The following is a 19,322-nucleotide window of genomic DNA, read 5'->3' as shown; positions in this document are numbered from 1 at the left end:
GGGCTGGGATACAAACCTTGTTTCCTAGCTTGAACACTTCCTCCAGGTTGTTGCAATTGGTATTTATCATGATGGAATCGGTGTCCCCGTATATCACTTCCAGATTCATCTAAAACGTAAAACGAAAACGTCATTTTTTGCAAAGTAAAGCTGGGCCGGATGTGATGTTTCTAAAGTTATAAAGTATTCCAACAAATCATTTTACCAATGAGCACATATCAACTATAATGATAACTCAGGACATTTTGATGTATGTAGAAAAAAATATAACTATTCTTTGTGGGCAAGAAGTCCCACACTAGCACCAAATTGCATGAAAAGTGCTTATTTTATGCTCAGAATAGTATATGATGCTGAAACTATTTAGCCGAAGATGAAGGGAGCCAGAAAAACAATCATAATAAACACAACACTGCAGCTCATACAATATAGCGGAACTGCAAGTAAACTCTAATTAACACTGTTGCTAATTTGCTGGAAAGACTCGCATACAGGCTTCAAGCCGCGCTCCATCATATCTGTGTTAGAGAAAGAATGAAGCTATAATCCATTAGGAAGGATTACATTGGTAAATAGGCATCCGAAGGGAACGGCTTTCTGGTTTGTTTGGGTTACAGTTTTGTAGCGCACAACAACTTCGCCAGGTGCGGCCTTTTTTGTTTGGTATGTTTGTTTTTCTTAGCAGATTAAAAAGGAAAAAAGGGAAACGGAAACAAACCGACACATAAAAGCGAACGTACTCACCTTCTGCACCATCTCCTTGGTGTGCAGCAGAATCTGGTGGCAGAAAACGTGATAACATTATTACAATATCCGTATGTCGATGGAGAGGGTCACATGCCATATAGAAAGCGCCTACTAGTTAATGAATTAAAAGCATCGAGGAAAACAATTCCCTGGAGCGAGGAAAGAAAGGGACGAGATATATATATATATATATAAGACACAGCCGCTCTACAATGCAGGCTTAGAGCCATATGTTATTCACTGCATGTATCAGGGAGAGAGGATGTCAGGAGAGTGGTGCAATGGGGAATATGGCTGTCTTCATAAGATGCATTTTAACCTACATGCAAAAATTAGGATCTATGGGGCTCCGATGTGTTTATTTTCTCCATAGCAAAACATATGGAAGTGACTGCTTATTGCGGATCCAATGGCAGACACAGACAGATCAGGGTCCCCTGAGAAGAAACAAGATTTGCACCCTTTGCTGTGCCCTAGCTCATTATAATGCCACCTACTCTGTAGGTAAAAATGCCCCCCCCCCTGACCTCTTGGGCCCCTGAACAGGTTGCACCAGTGATATGTCCGCCTCTGAGCGGATCCGTCAGATTATTATCCTGCCCTTACACAAAGTCTCCAGTCAGGCAGTCAAAACCTATTTTCCAGTGCACTGAAGAATACAGCAAACACCGCACTCAGCCGCCTGGCCTCGCCCTTCAAGATGGTGACTGACGCACAGATGAGGGGAGCAGTCTTCTCATGAATATTGCCAAGCATTCTGATAGTTCTCATAACCACCATAGTTGTTTCTTTTTTATTCTTTTTGTGCTGTTTTAGCAACTAGGAGTATCAATGTTGTAGCTGTAATTGCTGCCCTTACACAGGGAAGAATATTAAAGAGGCTCTATCAGTAATGGGAAAAGTGACAGTGGATTAAGTCACAGTACTATTCTCAAATATACGTCATTAGCAAATTGGATGACGGACACATTTTCAGTCTGGGTGCTGTCCATTAGAGAAAAAAAAACCTGATAGTACTCGACCAATAGTACTCAATAGCCATGGCGGTAATAGGCAAAAGAAGGGATTAAAAAAAAAAAATCCTGAGACGGCACTCGACCAATAGTACTCAATAGCCATGGGGGTAATGGGCAAAAGAAGGGATTAAAAAAAAATTAAATATATCGCAGCACAAGCACTTGACGTTTGTCAGAGGAGACTCGCCTATTCAAGTCTACAGGAGCAAAAAACAATGGATCCCATAGAGCGTACGTATAGCTTCTGATTTTTACACTTAGCTTCCCATGTGAAAGAACTGCAATGTATTTGGTTTTGTAAGTTTTAATAACCGCTTATGTATAACACAAAACGCCATATACATGACAATATCGTTCGTTTTTTCTGGCTGATATTCGACAATTTTTTTTTTTATACACTCATGTGAACTTTGCCAGAAAGGAAAAAAAACTGAGGGGAACAGTCGATTGTTTACAACATCTGAATGGCCAAGTGCGGACTCGTGCTCAGATCTGGCAGCATTTCACCTGTTTTTATTGACTTGCTAGTCCATAGACTATAATGAGAGAAACGATTTACCCATTTTTCTCAAATTCACCAAAAGAAAAATGACAAAAATGGTGAATTATTGTTATTTACCAGAGATGTAATAAGATACTCCTGTCCAAAGAAAAAAAAGGAGTCATGCAGATGCTTTTAAAGAGTTAATCTTTAACAAGAGGACATAGCTGCCTGTAAAGGGTAAACCTGCAAAGCAGAATTTCTTACTACACGTATTGTACACAGACAACCAGACACAAGAAGGGGTGATAGGATTTCCCTCAATTGCAAATTTTATTCCCTTCTTGCTCTATAATACACAGGGACCCATCTTACATTACCTCTTGGTAACATTTAGCACAGTGACAGCAGTAAGACAGCAGCTCACATCTCCGCTGCGTTCACCTGCTGCACACTCCCAGTCTCCTCCACGCAGCGATACCTTCCTGCTCAAACTTATTACCGTAAGCCCCTTCACAAAGAAATGAGAGCGCAGAGAGCCCTGAATTTAGCTTCATTCTTAATTAATACTAAATTTCACGGGATTTTTTTTTTAGTTCTTCTAATTTTCAATATTTAAGGAAGGTTTTAGATTTTGCTCTCCCTTTACTTCATGGAATTGTCTAGAAGGGGATAGGTCCTGTCAGCTGACAGATCCACAATACAAAAAGTAGAAAAAAAAATACCAGGTGCTCAACCAATGGGAAGACCGCATAGGGGGTGCAAAAACATGTAGGTTGTTCAAGCTAAAACTTTCATGGAGAACACAGGGATGTGGGCGACTGATATAAAGCGCAACGTGTTCCTATTCAGAGGACGGGAAAACACAACTGTAAATGATGGCGCAGCTGCCACGAAAGAACTCAAACAAAGGAAATGCAGATAATTGTCTAATAAGAATTTCATAAAACATTTAGCCAGAAACAAACATTTTCTTCCCATTTGTTCCCATTCAAAGCTCTTGTAGTCTTCTTGCCACAAGTGCCTTCTATAAAATATATACGTCACCCTTATTAGTAGGTAGGCTTGCAGTTCCTGTGCCTAATTTGAAGTATTGTTACTTGCTGGATGTTGCGCAGATTGATTTATTCAAGAGAACCATATGGGACTGATTGCAAAACAAATCATCACATTCAGAACTATTTATGCTCTAACAAACACCAACATTGTGCCATTTGCTCTATTGTTTGACTGCGATGCCAGTTGCACAATTGAAAGAGACTGCATTCTTTACAGCACAGGCAGAGCAGTTTGCAGCAACGCAAAGAGGTAAGGCATGGGCAACCTCCTGCATTATCGGAGGGGTACAAATTGCTATTTCAGATACATTTGATCAACGGTTTAGTGTGGTCTTCGGAGCTAATCTTACCATCAAATATAGTGGAACCACAACTGAAACGTGACTGGTGTGAGAGAATACAATAAATTTTATCCTTATAGAAACCATCTTGTCTTATAACTGAATGATGTCATAGGGGTCAGCTAACACTGATGATGGGCGGGAAGTTTCACATTTCTATACACACCCATGCAGCTCCTATCGGTGCATAGTTCTGAGAAGTTATTTCTTTGCTTGGGATACTATATGAACTGGTCAAATGATGTAATAAAGCAGAAACATTCAGTACACCACAAGTCATGCGCACTGCAACGATTTCCCAAGTGCTTGTAAAACAAATCTTATTAATTTGAAGTTCCAAAGGCATAGAAGGAGTGTATTTCGCTCACACAGGCGTAGTTAAATTAAGGCCAGGGTCACACGGGGCACTAGTGGTGCGACCTTGCATGACACTCAGCTCACGCTGGTAGCACGGCAGAAGCAGAGTGTCATGCGAGTGTCACTGCGACTGAGGTCCGATCATGCGATCGGACCTCAGCTGCAGGGGGGCGGGCCAACACTCAGGAGGGGAGGGATTTATCTCCCTATCTCCTTCGCAGCCAGCTACTGCCATTCTCGCCCTGCACTGGCATTACATCGGTGTAAAGTGCACTGCAATTTTTCTCTCGCCTCAGACTTGAATGGGTGCGAGAGAAACAAGTAACGCATTACACTCGCATCATGCTGTGATTGTTTTCTCGGTCCGATTAGGGCTGAGAAAACAATCACTCATGGGTGCTGACAGACAGGTTAATATTAGTCCAAGAGGAATGCGATGTTTTATCGCATTCCACTCGCACCGATTTTCATGCCATGTGTCTTAGGCCTAATAGGGCCCTTCCAGATCAATACAGTTAGGTCCAGAAATATTTGGACAGTGACACAAGTTTTGTTATTTTAGCTGTTTACAAAAACATGTTCAGAAATACAATTATATATATAATATGGGCTGAAAGTGCACACTCCCAGCTGCAATATGAGAGTTTTGACATCCAAATCGGAGAAAGGGTTTAGGAATCATAGCTCTGTAATGCATAGCCTCCTTTTTTTCAAGGGACCAAAAGTAATTGGACAAGGGACTCTAAGGGCTGCAATTAACTCTGAAGGCGTCTCCCTCGTTAACCTGTAATCAATGAAGTAGTTAAAAGGTCTGGGGTTGATTACAGGTGTGTGGTTTTGCATTTGGAAGCTGTTGCTGTGACCAGACAACATGCGGTCTAAGGAACTCTCAATTGAGGTGAAGCAGAACATCCTGAGGCTGAAAAAAAAGAAAAAATCCATCAGAGAGATAGCAGACATGCTTGGAGTAGCAAAATCAACAGTCGGGTACATTCTGAGAAAAAAGGAATTGACTGGTGAGCTTGGGAACTCAAAAAGGCCTGGGCGTCCACGGATGACAACAGTGGTGGATGATCGCCGCATACTTTCTTTGGTGAAGAAGAACCCGTTCACAACATCAACTGAAGTCCAGAACACTCTCAGTGAAGTAGGTGTATCTGTCTCTAAGTCAACAGTAAAGAGAAGACTCCATGAAAGTAAATACAAAGGGTTCACATCTAGATGCAAACCATTCATCAATTCCAAAAATAGACAGGCCAGAGTTAAATTTGCTGAAAAACACCTCATGAAGCCAGCTCAGTTCTGGAAAAGTATTCTATGGACAGATGAGACAAAGATCAACCTGTACCAGAATGATGGGAAGAAAAAAGTTTGGAGAAGAAAGGGAACGGCACATGATCCAAGGCACACCACATCCTCTGTAAAACATGGTGGAGGCAACGTGATGGCATGGGCTTGCATGGCTTTCAATGGAACTGGGTCACTTGTGTTTATTGATGACATAACAGCAGACAAGAGTAGCCGGATGAATTCTTAAGTGTACCGGGATATACTTTCAGCCCAGATTCAGCCAAATGCCGCAAAGTTGATCGGACGGTGCTTCATAGTACAGATGGACAATGACCCCAAGCATACAGCCAAAGCTACCCAGGAGTTCATGAGTGCAAAAAAGTGGAACATTCTGCAACGGCCAAGTCAATCACCAGATCTTAACCCAATTGAGCATGCATTTCACTTGCTCAAATCCAGACTTAAGACGGAAAGACCCACAAACAAGCAAGACCTGAAGGCTGCGGCTGTAAAGGCCTGGCAAAGCATTAAGAAGGAGGAAACCCAGCGTTTGGTGATGTCCATGGGTTCCAGACTTAAGGCAGTGATTGCCTCCAAAGGCTTCGCAACAAAATATTGAAAATAAAAATATTTTGTTTGGGTTTGGTTTATTTGTCCAATTACTTTTGACCTCCTAAAATGTGGAATGTTTGTAAAGAAATGTGACAATTCCTACAATTTCTATCAGATATTTTTGTTCAAACCTTCAAATTAAACGTTACAATCTGTACTTGAATTCTGTTGTAGAGGTTTCATTTCAAATCCAATGTGGTGGCATGCAGAGCCCAACTCGCGAAAATTGTGTCACTGTCCAAATATTTCTGGACCTAACTGTATCTGTTTACTATTCATTCTCACAAAGTTATCAGGCTCCTTTATAAACCAAAAGGCAATACACTTGTGTGAACAAAACTTCATGCAGTTCATACTAAGAGAAAAACACAAAAAATATTCAATGCTAAGCAGATTACACGGTAAAAATGGACAATAGTTTCTATGGGGAATGCGCTGTCTGCATTCCCGAGATGTCAGTTTAAGCAAATAATTTTATTTCCCATGAAATCATTCTAGAGTATTTTTTCGTAGAAGCCCATGCTGTATCACGCCTCTGTTATTGGAAATGACAGGTAAAATAGTTATGCTTTATTTCCTCAAGGATTCAGACTTAGAAGGCAAAATTCCATTTACGTGTTTCAGGCTCATAGTTCCTCTCTTAAGACTGTGTTAAACATCTGTGAAATACAGATCAGACTCGCATTGCAACATTCGGCCGAGGCGCTGGTCTCCTAACATGAAGCAATATATTCAGAGTATTGGGTGATGTTTAATGAAATGGAGGAAAAGTGTAAGAGTGACTGCGCAGCTGCATAAGAAGAATCCAAACTCCAGGGTAGTTGAAAAGTAGTTTTATCACGTGTTTCAGGCTTGGAATGAGCCCTTTTTCAAACAAACTGCACATGGGCTGATGTTAGCTCAGGTCAGGTCAAGAAACTCCGCAGTCAGGCAGAGTGTTGTGATGTGAGTACGGACCATATTCCATGGACGTGTGAAACAGGCCTTAAAGAAAATCTCTCAGCAGATTTTGCTACCTCATCTGAGAGCAGCATGATGTAGGCAGAGTGAAACTGAGTCCAACCATGTATTACTTAGATTACTGCCTGCAGCCGTTCTGACAAAGACAGAAATTTTAGCTTTAGCCATGCAGCAGAGTCCAGAGAGCTGACTGTGCCCACACCTGGCTCTCTATAGGGATTGTACATTGACAGTGAGGTGTCAATCAAAGAAGGAGGCATGCCGGACGCATAAATTTGTAGTCCAGCAACCCCAGCTCCTACCATCATGAAGCCCTGCTGAGCCAGAGCCCAAAGCAAGCCAGGAACCCCGGCAGCCAGTACAGCCAGTCAGAAACACACCCTGACAAAAGCCCAAATAAAAGATCTCAGAGAGCTGCAAGATGCAATACATAGACAATTGGAAAAATGAATTAGAGAACTCCCAGAAACTCACCATCTACCGGTCACTGCGGGGGGGGCTACACTCTGGCCCCATATCTGGAAAGGTTACGTCACCCCAAAGACAGGCAGACCCTGAGCCTGTACAGACTGAGTGCCCACAGCCTAGAGGTGGAAATAGGGTGGCACCGACAGACATACAAGCCACGGGAAAACAGACTGTGCCAGCAGGGGACTCTGGAGGATGAGGCACACTTCCTGCTGCACTGTAACTAATACTCAGCAGTGAGGGCCTCCCACTTCCAGAAACTTACCACTCATACCCCGGACTTTCCATCCATGGACGAGGAGAGGAAACTCCACATCCTACTGGGGGGGAATCAATGGAGATCGCCGCCCAATATGTCACCACTTGTCATAAGCTGAGGGGAACATAAGGCCCCTAAAAGGACTTTCAAAGCCCAAATTGTGGCCCCAACTCACCACAACCCTGATCCCCTCCCACCACACATACTGTATTTCTCTTGCTTTGGCAACACTACCGTATATACTGGCGTATAAGACGACTTTTTACCCCCTTAAAATAATGGCTACAGTGGGGGGTCGTCTTATACGCCGGATATACGGGGGGGGGTGTATATATATATATATGTACACTGCAGCGTCCAGGGGAGGTGGGGGCAGCAGCTCTGGAGCACAGGGGAACGCTGCGGGCTGCAGAGCCTTTGATCTCCTGCACCCGCTCATATAATATGCACAGCCGCTGTCCATCTCCAATGGTGCTGAAATCGCACGCAGTGAGGGGCTGGGGCAGCGGTGCATATTCTATGAGCCTGCGTCCCAGTGTGATCGCACATGCCCACCCCTGTGTTAGATTTGGCCCCCAGGCTGCTGCTCATTCTAAAATAAAAAAGCTTTACTTACCCCTGCAGCGTTTCTCCCCGTGTCCCTGCTTCCACTGTGATCAGGAAGGCAGAGATCTCAGCCTGCTGTGCCGATCACATGACCGCACTGAGAACAAGGAAGTAAGGAACAGAAGCACGGAGCCAGACAGGAGGGAGATAAACGCTGGAGGAGGTAAGGAAAGAGGGTTTTATTTTACTATGGGCAGCAGCCTAGGGGCCATATCTGACACAGGGGGACTTGTGCAATCTATAGGGGCCATGGGCAGCACTATGGGGGCGATATCTGACACAGGGGGACTTGTGCGATCTATATAGGGGCCATGGGCAGCACTATGGGGGCGATATCTGACACAGGGGGACTTGTGCGATCTATATAGGGGCCATGGGCAGCACTATGGGGGCGATATCTGACACAGGGGGACTTGTGCGATCTATAGGGGCCATGGGCAGCACTATGGGGGCGATATCTGACACAGGGGGACTTGTGCGATCTATATAGGGGCCATGGGCAGCACTATGGGGGCGATATCTGACACAGGGGGACTTGTGCGATCTATAGGGGCCATGGGCAGCACTATGGGGGCGATATCTGACACAGGGGGACTTATGCGATCTATATAGGGGCCATGGGCAGCACTATGGGGGCGATATCTAACACAGGGGGACTTGTGCCCATTATGGGCCCCGGTGAGCTGCTTCTAACCCCCCAGATGTATGCCCTGCCAATCCCCCCCCCCGCCGAGCCGCGGGTGCAGGCCCCACAGAGCAGCAGAGTTGTGTGTATTTGTCTGTATGTAGCAGAGTTGTATGTGTTTGTCTGTATGTAGCAGAGTTGTATGTGTTTGTCTGTATGTAGCAGAGTTGTACGTGTTTGTCTGTATGTAGCAGAGTTGTACGTGTTTGTATGTAGCAGAGTTGTACGTGTTTGTCTGTATGTAGCAGAGTTGTATGTGTTTGTCTGTATGTAGCAGAGTTGTATGTGTTTGTCTGTATGTAGCAGAGTTGTATGTGTTTGTCTGTATGTAGCAGAGTTGTATGTATTTGTCTGTATGTAGCAGAGTTGTATGTGTTTGTCTGTATGTAGCAGAGTTGTGTGTGTGTGTGTTTGTATGTAGCAGAGTTGTGTGTGTTTGTCTGTATGTAGCAGAGTTGTGTGTGTTTGTCTGTTTGTAGCAGAGTTGTGTGTGTTTGTCTGTTTGTAGCAGAGTTGTGTGTGTCTGTTTGTAGCAGAGTGTAGTACCATTGTTTCAGTCCAGTTGTGGCTTTATACAGCAGGGAGGAGCATTCCTTGCTGTACTAAGTGAACATTGGAGCAATTGATCTGTCAATGGCCCTTTAAAAACATATTGTACGGCTCTCGCGGAATTAAAATTAACATGTTGCAATCAAAGCAGACTTTTTTTCATTTGGGAGCGGGGTAGTCTTATACAGTGAGTATATCCCAAATTCTATATTTTTAGGGCAGAAGTTGGGGGTCGTCTTATACGCCCAGTCGTCTTATACGCCGGCATATACGGTAATTGTATTTTGGTTCTGCCAATAAAGTATATTTGAATTTGATAAGGGTCCTATTGCTTAAACAAACATAAATAAACAGATGGGACTGTGACATGACAGGCAGCCCTCCACTTTCTGTGTTATCCCTTACCGCATGCTGGCTTCAGCTTACTTAGCAAAAATCTGCTGACAGATTGCTTTTAGTCCTACTAGAAATTTAGGAACAATGGACAACAGGGGGTCAGTTAGAACCTGTGTCCCTAACCAGCGTAAGACTGTCCAATCAGAGACGACAGAATAAGCGCTTAGTCAGACGTCCGTTATTTGCATACGCGTGTGATCCCTTGGTTAGCACTTGTACCTATAATATTAGGGCCATTCACATGATTGATTTTGATCCAAGTGTCAGATCAAAATGGTCAATGCAAGTTTATAGGCCCGTAAACATAAAACAGACAACTCTCCGATGCAAAGTACAGTCTGATTTTCATGGAAAGTGAATGAAAAATAATAGAGAAACTTTGAGTTCGGATGAAGCTCAGACTGAAATCCCTGATGATACTTGTTTTTAAAGTATGTAACCCCCCCCCCACCCAAAACCTTAACATTTGAATGAGGAATCAAAACTGTGTAAAAACATAACCCAAGGAGGAGGAGAAATGGTGATAATCAATTTACCCATACATTACTATGATGACTAACAGAGGAGCCGCACATTGCGGATTTTTAAGAGGAGATGCCCCAGAATAGCCATTTCCTGATGAATACAAGTATTTATTGAAACAGATCCATTTTAAAGAAGACTTTTGAACTCTACCAGTATTTATGAAAGTAGACATGCAACTAATCATTAATATTTCTTAGAAATGTGCTTTGTGCCACTCCACCATAATTCCTCTGGAAAATTGACAACGGGGTGTATGTTGCCCATACACCGATTTATGGCTCTCGTGGAGGCATTGACATTCCTGAATGATTAATAAAAGTTGTTCTAAACACAAAAGAACCAGGAGCCATAAAGGTGGCAGCTCCTAGAAGACGATCTTCCCACTCTTGTCAAAAAAATGAGTAATGTGACTGGCACTAAAACAGTGCGGGCACATAGAGTCGTACTGTAGGAAAGAAAAAGTCACCATCATTGTTTAATGGAAAATCGTGACAAAATGTGCAAATGTCACTCTTAAAAGAACTTCATTTCTTCCAATAAAACATTTGGCCATTGTGGAGCAATAAGTATTTTTTCCCAGTTACTTTATCAAACATTTGGCTTTGGAAATCAACGAAGAACACTAAAACCATTGTGTAGATGTTCTTGCTAAGGTTTTTCATTCTGGTTTTCAACATGTAGGTCAAAAAGCAGCGGAAAACAATCAGCAAAGATGGTTTAAAAGTAAATCCTCCTCATTAATTAGATCTATTTAAGCAAGTACCACACACTTGGCCGGCCATAGTTGGGCTTTAAATGGGCCAGCAGTTGCTATTACAGCAATTCATTTAGCATCAGTGACAGCTTAGGGCTGGCGAATGACAGACACACATCTAATTCCATCCAATGTGACAGGGGATCACTCGGAAGTGGTGACAGCTAGCTGCAGAGGGGGTTATAAACGGCTTGCTCGCTTCAGCAATAAGTCAACTTTGCAGTTATCTCATTTCACAGTAACACCTGCATATTCATCTTTCCACCGTCAATTGGATGATGGAATTTCGCCCCCTCCTCCTACTTCAAGTATATTTAAAAAATGTGCCAACTTAAAGTAAAAAAAAAAAAAAAAAGAAATAATAAAAAAATAAAAATATAAAAATAAACTTTATGCTTAATTTTTTTCCTCCTTAACAAAGTACAGCTGTTGAGAATAATTGTTCAAGATCTTACCCTGTAATGTCAACTGCAGCAGAACAAAGAGTATTTAATTAGCAAATCTATTCAGTAATTCAACACCTATTATATCAAATGCCTTCGTGATTTTATTCAGGATAATTGGCTAAGAGGGTTATTACTGACATTCAGATGGAATTTAAAATTCTTCCACGAGTCGAGTCATAATAGCAGTAATGATCTCCCCAATCAGGAGATTGTGTGTCACACAAGGCTCTCCGGCATAGCAGCAGAGCCCATTTCCTGACTTCTTAATTCCCGGCCTCAGCTCAGTGAGGGCTCTTCATGCCGATATTTCATTCTGTGATGCAGCTTTAATGGGACTCTATTAAAACACGCAGAACAAAAAAGGCGACAATTTTATTCTTTTTTTTTTTTTCTCCCCCATGCCTGCGTGTTAAAGAGTGACAGCGCTACCGTCATATCAATCAGCAAAGAGTTTCTGATAGCTACAATAAAGGTCTATGCGTAGAGGGAGCAAGGGATGTCTGTAATTAAAAACAGCGGGGCACCAGAATACTTTTGCACCCTTTGCCTAAATTAATACACAGGATTTGCCAAAGTTTTTTTTTTTTTCCTGAAAAACAGAAAGCTGCAGTATGGCCTTATTGTATAGATTATGCAAAATACAGAACCATCAAAACTGGAAAGTCTTGTTTAACAAGTCATGTCAGGACTATTGATGAGCAAGCACTACCATGCTCAGGCGCTCAGTACTACTGATGAGCAAGCACCACCATGCTCAGGCGCTCAGTACTACTGATGAGCAAGCACCACCATGCTCAGGCGCTCAGTACTACTGATGAGCAAGCACCACCATGCTCAGGCGCTCAGTACTACTGATGAGCAAGCACCACCATGCTCAGGCGCTCAGTATTACTGATGAGCAAGCACTACCATGCTCAGGCACTCAGTACTACTGATGAGCAAGCACTACCATGCTCAGGCGCTCAGTACTACTGATGAGAAAGCACTACCATGCTCAGGCACTCAGTACTACTGATAAGCAAGCATTACCATGCTCAGGGTACTCGATACTAGTGATGAGCAAACATCACCATGCTCAGGCGCTCAGTACTGGTGATGAGCGAGCACTACCATGCTTGGGGTACTTCAAACTAGTGATGAGCGAGCACGACTATGCTCGGGGTACTTGATACTAGTGATGAGTGGACACTACCATGCTCAGGTGCTCGATGCTAGGGATGAGCTGACACTACCATGGTCGGGCACTTAGTACTAGTGATGAGCTAACACTACCATGCTCAGACGCTCAGTACTAGTGGTGAGCGGACACTACCATGATCAGGAGCTCAGTACTAGTGATGAGCGAGCACTACCATGCTCGGGCGCTCGGTATAAGTGATGCCCAGAAACTACCATGATCGGTATCTCAGTACTAGTGATGAGCGAGCACTACCATGCTCAGACGCTCAGTACTAGTGATGAGCGAACACTACCATGCTCGGGCGCTCAGTACTAGTGGTGAGCAGACACTATCATGATCGGAAGCTTGGTACTAGTGATGAATGAGCACTACCATTGCTCAGGCGCTCAGTACTAGTGATGAGCGGACAATACCATGCTCAGGCGTTCGGTACTTATAACGAGCAGATGGACGCACGCACAGGCTCGACTTGTGTATAGAGTATAATGGAAATGAATGGAAAAACGAGCATTTTTCCAGAAGATCCTCCCCATTGACTTCTATTATATCGGTACATGAATCGCGCCCGTCTGACCACCTAACTGCTGGTTACGGGTGTCAAGCATGGTAGTGCTTGCTCATCACTAGTCAGGACATATATAGAAGCTCACCAAGTCCACAACAAATATTCACACACAGCAAAAAGGTATATATATTTGCCTATACAAAAAATAAAAACACACTGCCACATACGTGACTGTCGGACCCAAGCTATGAGCCGAACTAGTTAAATACAAGGTGGCCATAAAATAAACTAAGGCGTTTGGAGCTGTGAGCAGACTGACCCAGTGGACAGAACTAGCTGAAAATTGGTATGTATGCTATCCAAGGCATGGGGAAAGGGAAGGCATCTTAAAAAAAATTTATACCAAAATTCCCCACCAGGTGAAAAAGTGGCGCTGTTCAATTATGCAGCCCAAAAACCGATAATTGGCGATGTAACAATTGTTCCACAGACTAGCATAACTGTTCAATATGGCTGCCATCATGCATGGTGATCATGATCAATGTATGCAGAACATACTTGACGCTTGCGTGTAACATGTCTGGTGGGATGCTGCGCACTTCCATAATGATGCGGTCTTTGAGGTCAGCCAGGGTATCGAAATTTCCACAATAAACACGCTCTTTCAAGTGCCCCCAAAACAAAAAATAACAAGGATTGAGATCAAGCGAACACGGTGGCAATGCGTTAGGGAAGGAGCACCTCAAAATCCTGTTATTGGGAAAATGTGTACGCAGAACGTTCGTCACATGATTTGCGATGTGAGGAGGTGCTCCATCATGCATGAAGGTGGTCATCTGGAGACACTGCCGCTAATGGAGTTGTAGAACAACCACTGTTTCCAGCATGGTCTGGTATCTCGCTGCTGTCACGGAACAGGTAGAAACCCCAGTTGCCTCATTTCTTCGTAAAAGAACGGTCCAAGGATGAATGATGAGGTGAAGCCACACCAAAGTTACCTTTGGCGAATGCAGAAGAACCCCATTGACCACATGCTGATTTTTGGTGACCCATATGCGTCTATTTTGTGTGTTCACCGTAACATGAACGTAAAAATGCGCTTCGTCACACCACAGTAAATTACATGGCCAATTTCCATCCACTTCCACTCTTGCTAGAAACAGGAATGCAAATGTCATGTGGGCATTGACACGCCCAACCCCAGGGCCTTAGGTGATACTCAGAACCGGGCCGGACTTGTCCGGGATGTCAGCTGTGGTGGGGTCCAGCTCCATGACCCTGGCGGTGTCTTTTAAATAATAAAGGGGATGATGATGGGAGTTGTATTTTCAGAGATTTTAAAGTGTGTGACGCCACCTGTGGTTTTGCGGCTATGTGGGCTGCGCTGCGTGTTTCCCGGGGCAGGTGATGATGGCGCAACTATGGTATTCTTGCTCCCCACAGGAGGAGCGGGACCCCGGGATGACCGTTGGAAAAATGAAAAGTCTCTGAGGGCAGGCTGTGACGCAGGAGGAATGGAGACAACACCGTGGCTTTGCAATAAGTCTTTTACAAACTGTTCCGGTTCCAGGTTGAAAGCCAGCTTAGTCCACCCACGGTATGATGGGCATCCGCTGATCCCGAGTAAGTCTGAGGCCAGCACCGCTTCGCCTTCGTTTGGCTTTCCTGGTTGTCTCGTCTGCGCTTACTCTTCCCCGCCGGTCCTGCGCCTCCACACACAGTGCCCTGAGCCAGGGGTCGTCGACCTCTAGGGAATTCTGCCTGCTCCCCTTACACTGGATTTGTGTGCTGCTTGTGGCCCACTAACCTGGCCTCTGGTGTTACTAGAAAGTCCTCAAGTCTTTTTCTAGCCTAGGGACCGGGACCCTGTTTGCGACCAAATCCCTCCCCTTTGGAAAGTTGCTTGTGGAACAAGACTGTAGGGGAGTCTGGCACCCCTCCCCTAAGTCTCATGGATTCTCTCTTCAACGTCACCAGAGTCGAGGAAGACCCCCAGGGTCTTGACCCCTAGTCGGTCTCCTTCCCGCTCCTGACTGACTCCTGTCGACAGAACACTGTCAACTTTCAAACTTAGCTCCGCCCATTTACCTCAGACACAACACCCACCAAGCTCCAGCCTGGTTCCAGAGACAGTGCATGAGGCTTAAGTGCAATAACCAGATTTCTGGTCGCTAAGCATTAATGGGACTTGCCCTGGCCCTGATCTAGTGTGTGAGGTAACAATTGGGTGTCTGCAGGTTTTTGCTACCCAGGATGGGTGACCACACCTTTCTTACCCAGGATGGGGCACCTCACCTCTGGCTGAGGTGCAGTACCTCTGTGGCGACGGTAGCCTCAGGGGTGCCACAGTATCATTACAAGGAAGAATATGTTAATGATAGCTCATTCTGTATGGGTATGCCCACAAGACCTTTCGGAGAACTTTCCACACTGTGCTGTACGGGAGCCCAATCGCCTGGAAACACTGCGTGCACTGCTGTTTCCGACAGGGTTGTTCGTGACCTGTTTCATGACAGCAGTGGAAATGTCCTCCACAACCTCTCTGCTTACCGGTCATCGCCAGCGCCATGGCTGAGCACTCAGTAACCCTGTTGCCTCAAAATGTATTCTCATCTGTCTCGGCGAATTGACAGCCATTGGACCGCTGTGTGTCTGAAGGTCTTTCAAACGACGACAGTCTCTCAGTGCAGCTGTAGCATTCCTGGCACTCTCATAAAACAACCGCACTAACAGTGCATGATCCGGCAAAGGGTCAGGCATCTTGCAGACCGAGTTGCAAGGAGTGCTCACTGTACAACGCCACTTTTTTACCTGGTGGGGAGTTTTGGCCAGTTTGGGGAACCCGGCCCTAAGGAGTAAGCGGAGGCCATTTAGATGCACTTTTTGTACAGTATTGAAGCCAAATCGCTTAATAAAGTGATTTGCAAAGTTCAATAACTTAATGCTGCATAGAATTATCAAAAATAACAATTAATGTTTACGCTAATAAAAAAAAAATTAAAGCTAGCATTAATCAGGACTCGATCGAGGAAATTACCAACAGGGTATAATATTACATAAGGTAAGTGAATAAAAATAAATTTAGTGTTTTTCCTTGAATTTGTATTGTGACAAAAAGAAACCAAAGATAGTCCTGTGAAGATCAGATAAATTCCTTTTCTAAGCTTAGCGATGGGAGAGTTCAGAGAGAAGAGACACTAATGAACCAATTGTTTTCTTCAAACAGTCAATTATGTTACATCAAGGCCACTACTAGCGATAAATAAGAAGGAACTGAAGACCCTCAAAAGGGTCACTTAAAACATTGTTAATCTGTGAAAACCTTAACTATGCTAAGTGTTCCAGAACATTGTAGAAAGGAGGGGAAGAAGAAAAAAAATAAAATATATGTATCCAAAATATAAGAACGTCAACACATTTATAAAAGCAGAAACTGAAGTGAATTTTTTTCTAATGCCACAAAAACAGATTTTTGAGGACAAGGAAAATAAAAGGGAGCACATCAGTTAACGTATAACCTCAAAAAAATAGACGCTAGTATACTTTTAGACCAATTTCATAAAAAGCAAAAAAAAACAAAAAAAAAATAAGTTTTAGCTTTCAGTAATTTTATCATCTTTCTCAAAGGAAAAGTTAATTTCCTTTCTGTGTATTGGATAAACAAAAAAAACTTAGGTTAAAAAAAAAAATAAAAACCTCCGAAAATGAGCAGGACAAAAATTATTGGCCCCCACAACTTAATATTTGGTTGCATACCCTTTGGAATAAATAACTGCAATCAATTGCTTCCTATCATGATCACGTTTCTTACACATCTGAACTGGAATTTTAGAGCACGCTTATATTGCAGACTGCTTCAGGTCTCTTAAATTTGAAAAGCGCCTTCTCCCAACAGCAATTTTAAGATCTCAGGTGTTTAATGGGATTTAGATAAGGACTCATTGCTGGCCACCTCAGTCAAGGCACCCAGAGCCAGAGGCAGCACAACAACCCCAAATCATCTCTGAACCTCAGATTTGACTGTAGGTACTGTGTTCTTTTCTTTGTGGGCCTCATTCCGTTTTTGGTAAAAATAGTAAAATGATGTGCTTTACCAAAAAACTCTATCTTGGTCTCATCTGTCCAAAATATACTTTCCCAGAAGGATTTTCGCTTAGTCCCGTACATTTTGCAAACTGCAGTTTAGCTTTTTTATGTCTCTGTGTCAGTAGTGGGGTCCTCCTGGGTCTCCTGCCATAGCATATCTTTTCATTCAAATGTCAATGGTAGTTTGCGCTGACACAGATACACCCTGAGCCTGCAGGACAGCTTGAATTTCCTTAGAACGTGATTGAGGCTGCTTATCCACCATCCAGACTATCCTGTGTTGCAACTTTTCATTAATTTTTCTCTGCTGTCTACGTCTAGGGAGATTAGCTGCAGAGCCATGAATTGTAAACTTTTTGATTATATTGTGCATCGTGGGCAAAGCAACATCAAGATCTCTGGCGATGGAACCTTGAGTTTGTTGCCATTTTTCAATAATTTTGGTTCTCGAGTCCTCAGACAGTTATCTTCTACTCTTTCTGTTCTCCATGCTTAGTTTGGCAAACACAGGCAAAATGAAAAGATACAATCAACCTTTCCCCTATTTATCGGTTTTCAGCTGTGACTTTCATATTGCCCACACCTGTTACTTGCCACAAATGAATTTGAACGAGCATCACACTGCTTGAAACAAAATTGATCATCCACAAATTTTCAAAGGTGTCAACAATTTTGTCCTGCTCATTTATGAGTTTGTGTGTGAAATTATATTTAATTTGCCTTTTTTTTCCCTCTGTTTTTGTGTTGCTCCAATATACAGAAAGGAAATAAACATGTGTATAACAAAATGTGTAATTGCAATAAGTTTCAAGAATAAATACTTTATTTTCTGAAACAATTTCAAGGGTGCCAACACTTTCAGCCATGACTGTATTGTATCAATAGGAAAAGCACAAGCACTACCCGATTAGCTGTTCAAAGGGGGGCAGCATTTCAAGCTATGTTTTCCAGCAAAAGGTAGTAACTGCATGAAATGCATGGGAACCTACGGTCAGATTCACATCACTACAGATGAGCAAATTAGAGGTTCGGTTATCGAACTGAACACCGACTTTAAAAAAAGAGAATTCGTGTTTGGAGTTGGAATGCTTTGCGTGCGAACTTCACTTGTGCGAGCAGCGTTGTGCTCAGGTATAATTGCCCTGTGCGAGCCTCTTGCAGTGTTTGAACGGTGCACACTGGGGGTCACAACCGCGTGATCACATGTAGTGTGCAACAAAAAATAAATTGAAAAAGCCCGCCCTCCCCCGGAAGTGATCTGCTTATGGCTGGCTGTAAGGGCGGAGACTCAAATTGCCAATCAGTGATTTCGAACCAGGCTCAGTAAAGTTCGAACCAGTGGAGGTTCGTTTCAATTGCTACCAGCAAGCCGAACCTCCAAAGCTTCGCTCATCTCTGCACATCACCTTCAGGCAACATATTTGTGGCTCCCGTCTGACTCCCTGAGAAATGGGACTGACAAAGAACTCCCAACAGAGCTACTCTGTGCTTTGTTTGGCCTCTGTTTTGGCATGGTCCATCTTTTTCGGCGAGCACAAACGCACAAATTGTGCCTGCCTAAAACAAGATGGACATCGCAAGAGCAGAGGCCAGACGAAACACGAAGTGACTCCGTCTGCCTCATTATAACGAATGGCTCTTTTAGGGGAGGGGGGGGGGTTCTGTCTGAATCCAGCTTCACATTGAAGCTCCGACAATGCAACGAACATGTGGCTTCAACATGAGGTCAACCTGGCCTGAGAGAAGCCAAATGACCCCTTTACCACATAAGACTAGTATGATAAAAATCATTCTTTGTGAGTGGGGGCTCTGCTAAATTTTGCAATGGAGACTAAGGGGTACTTTACACACTGCGACATTGCTTGCGATTGCTAGCGATGCCGTGCGCGATAGCACCCGCCCCCGTCGTTCGTACGACATTTGGTGATTGCTGCCGTAACGAACATTATCACTATGGCAGCGTCACACGCACATACCTTGTCAGCGATGTCGCTGTGACCA

The 19,322-nt window shown here is 43.7% G+C and overlaps 1 protein-coding gene across 3 annotated transcripts in view; it reads right to left on the bottom strand.

The window, feature by feature from the left end:
• POLA1 (DNA polymerase alpha 1, catalytic subunit) overlaps nt 1-19,322 on the bottom strand; it is a 513,667-nt gene that overhangs the window by 244,086 nt on the left and 250,259 nt on the right. For all 3 annotated transcript variants that reach the window (XM_075335453.1, XM_075335456.1, XM_075335455.1), the window contains exons 26-27: nt 745-777; nt 17-109 (exon numbers count right to left, since the gene is read on the bottom strand). In XM_075335453.1, the coding sequence (XP_075191568.1) occupies nt 17-109; nt 745-777 (126 nt within the window). The remainder of the gene's footprint in view (nt 1-16; nt 110-744; nt 778-19,322) is intronic.

The sequence above is a fragment of the Anomaloglossus baeobatrachus genome, chromosome 2 (assembly GCF_048569485.1).
Source record: "Anomaloglossus baeobatrachus isolate aAnoBae1 chromosome 2, aAnoBae1.hap1, whole genome shotgun sequence".
Classification (NCBI taxonomy): Eukaryota; Metazoa; Chordata; class Amphibia; order Anura; family Aromobatidae; genus Anomaloglossus; species Anomaloglossus baeobatrachus.
The sequence above is the reverse complement of the archived record's forward strand: the minus strand, read 5'-3'. Positions and strand labels throughout refer to the sequence as shown.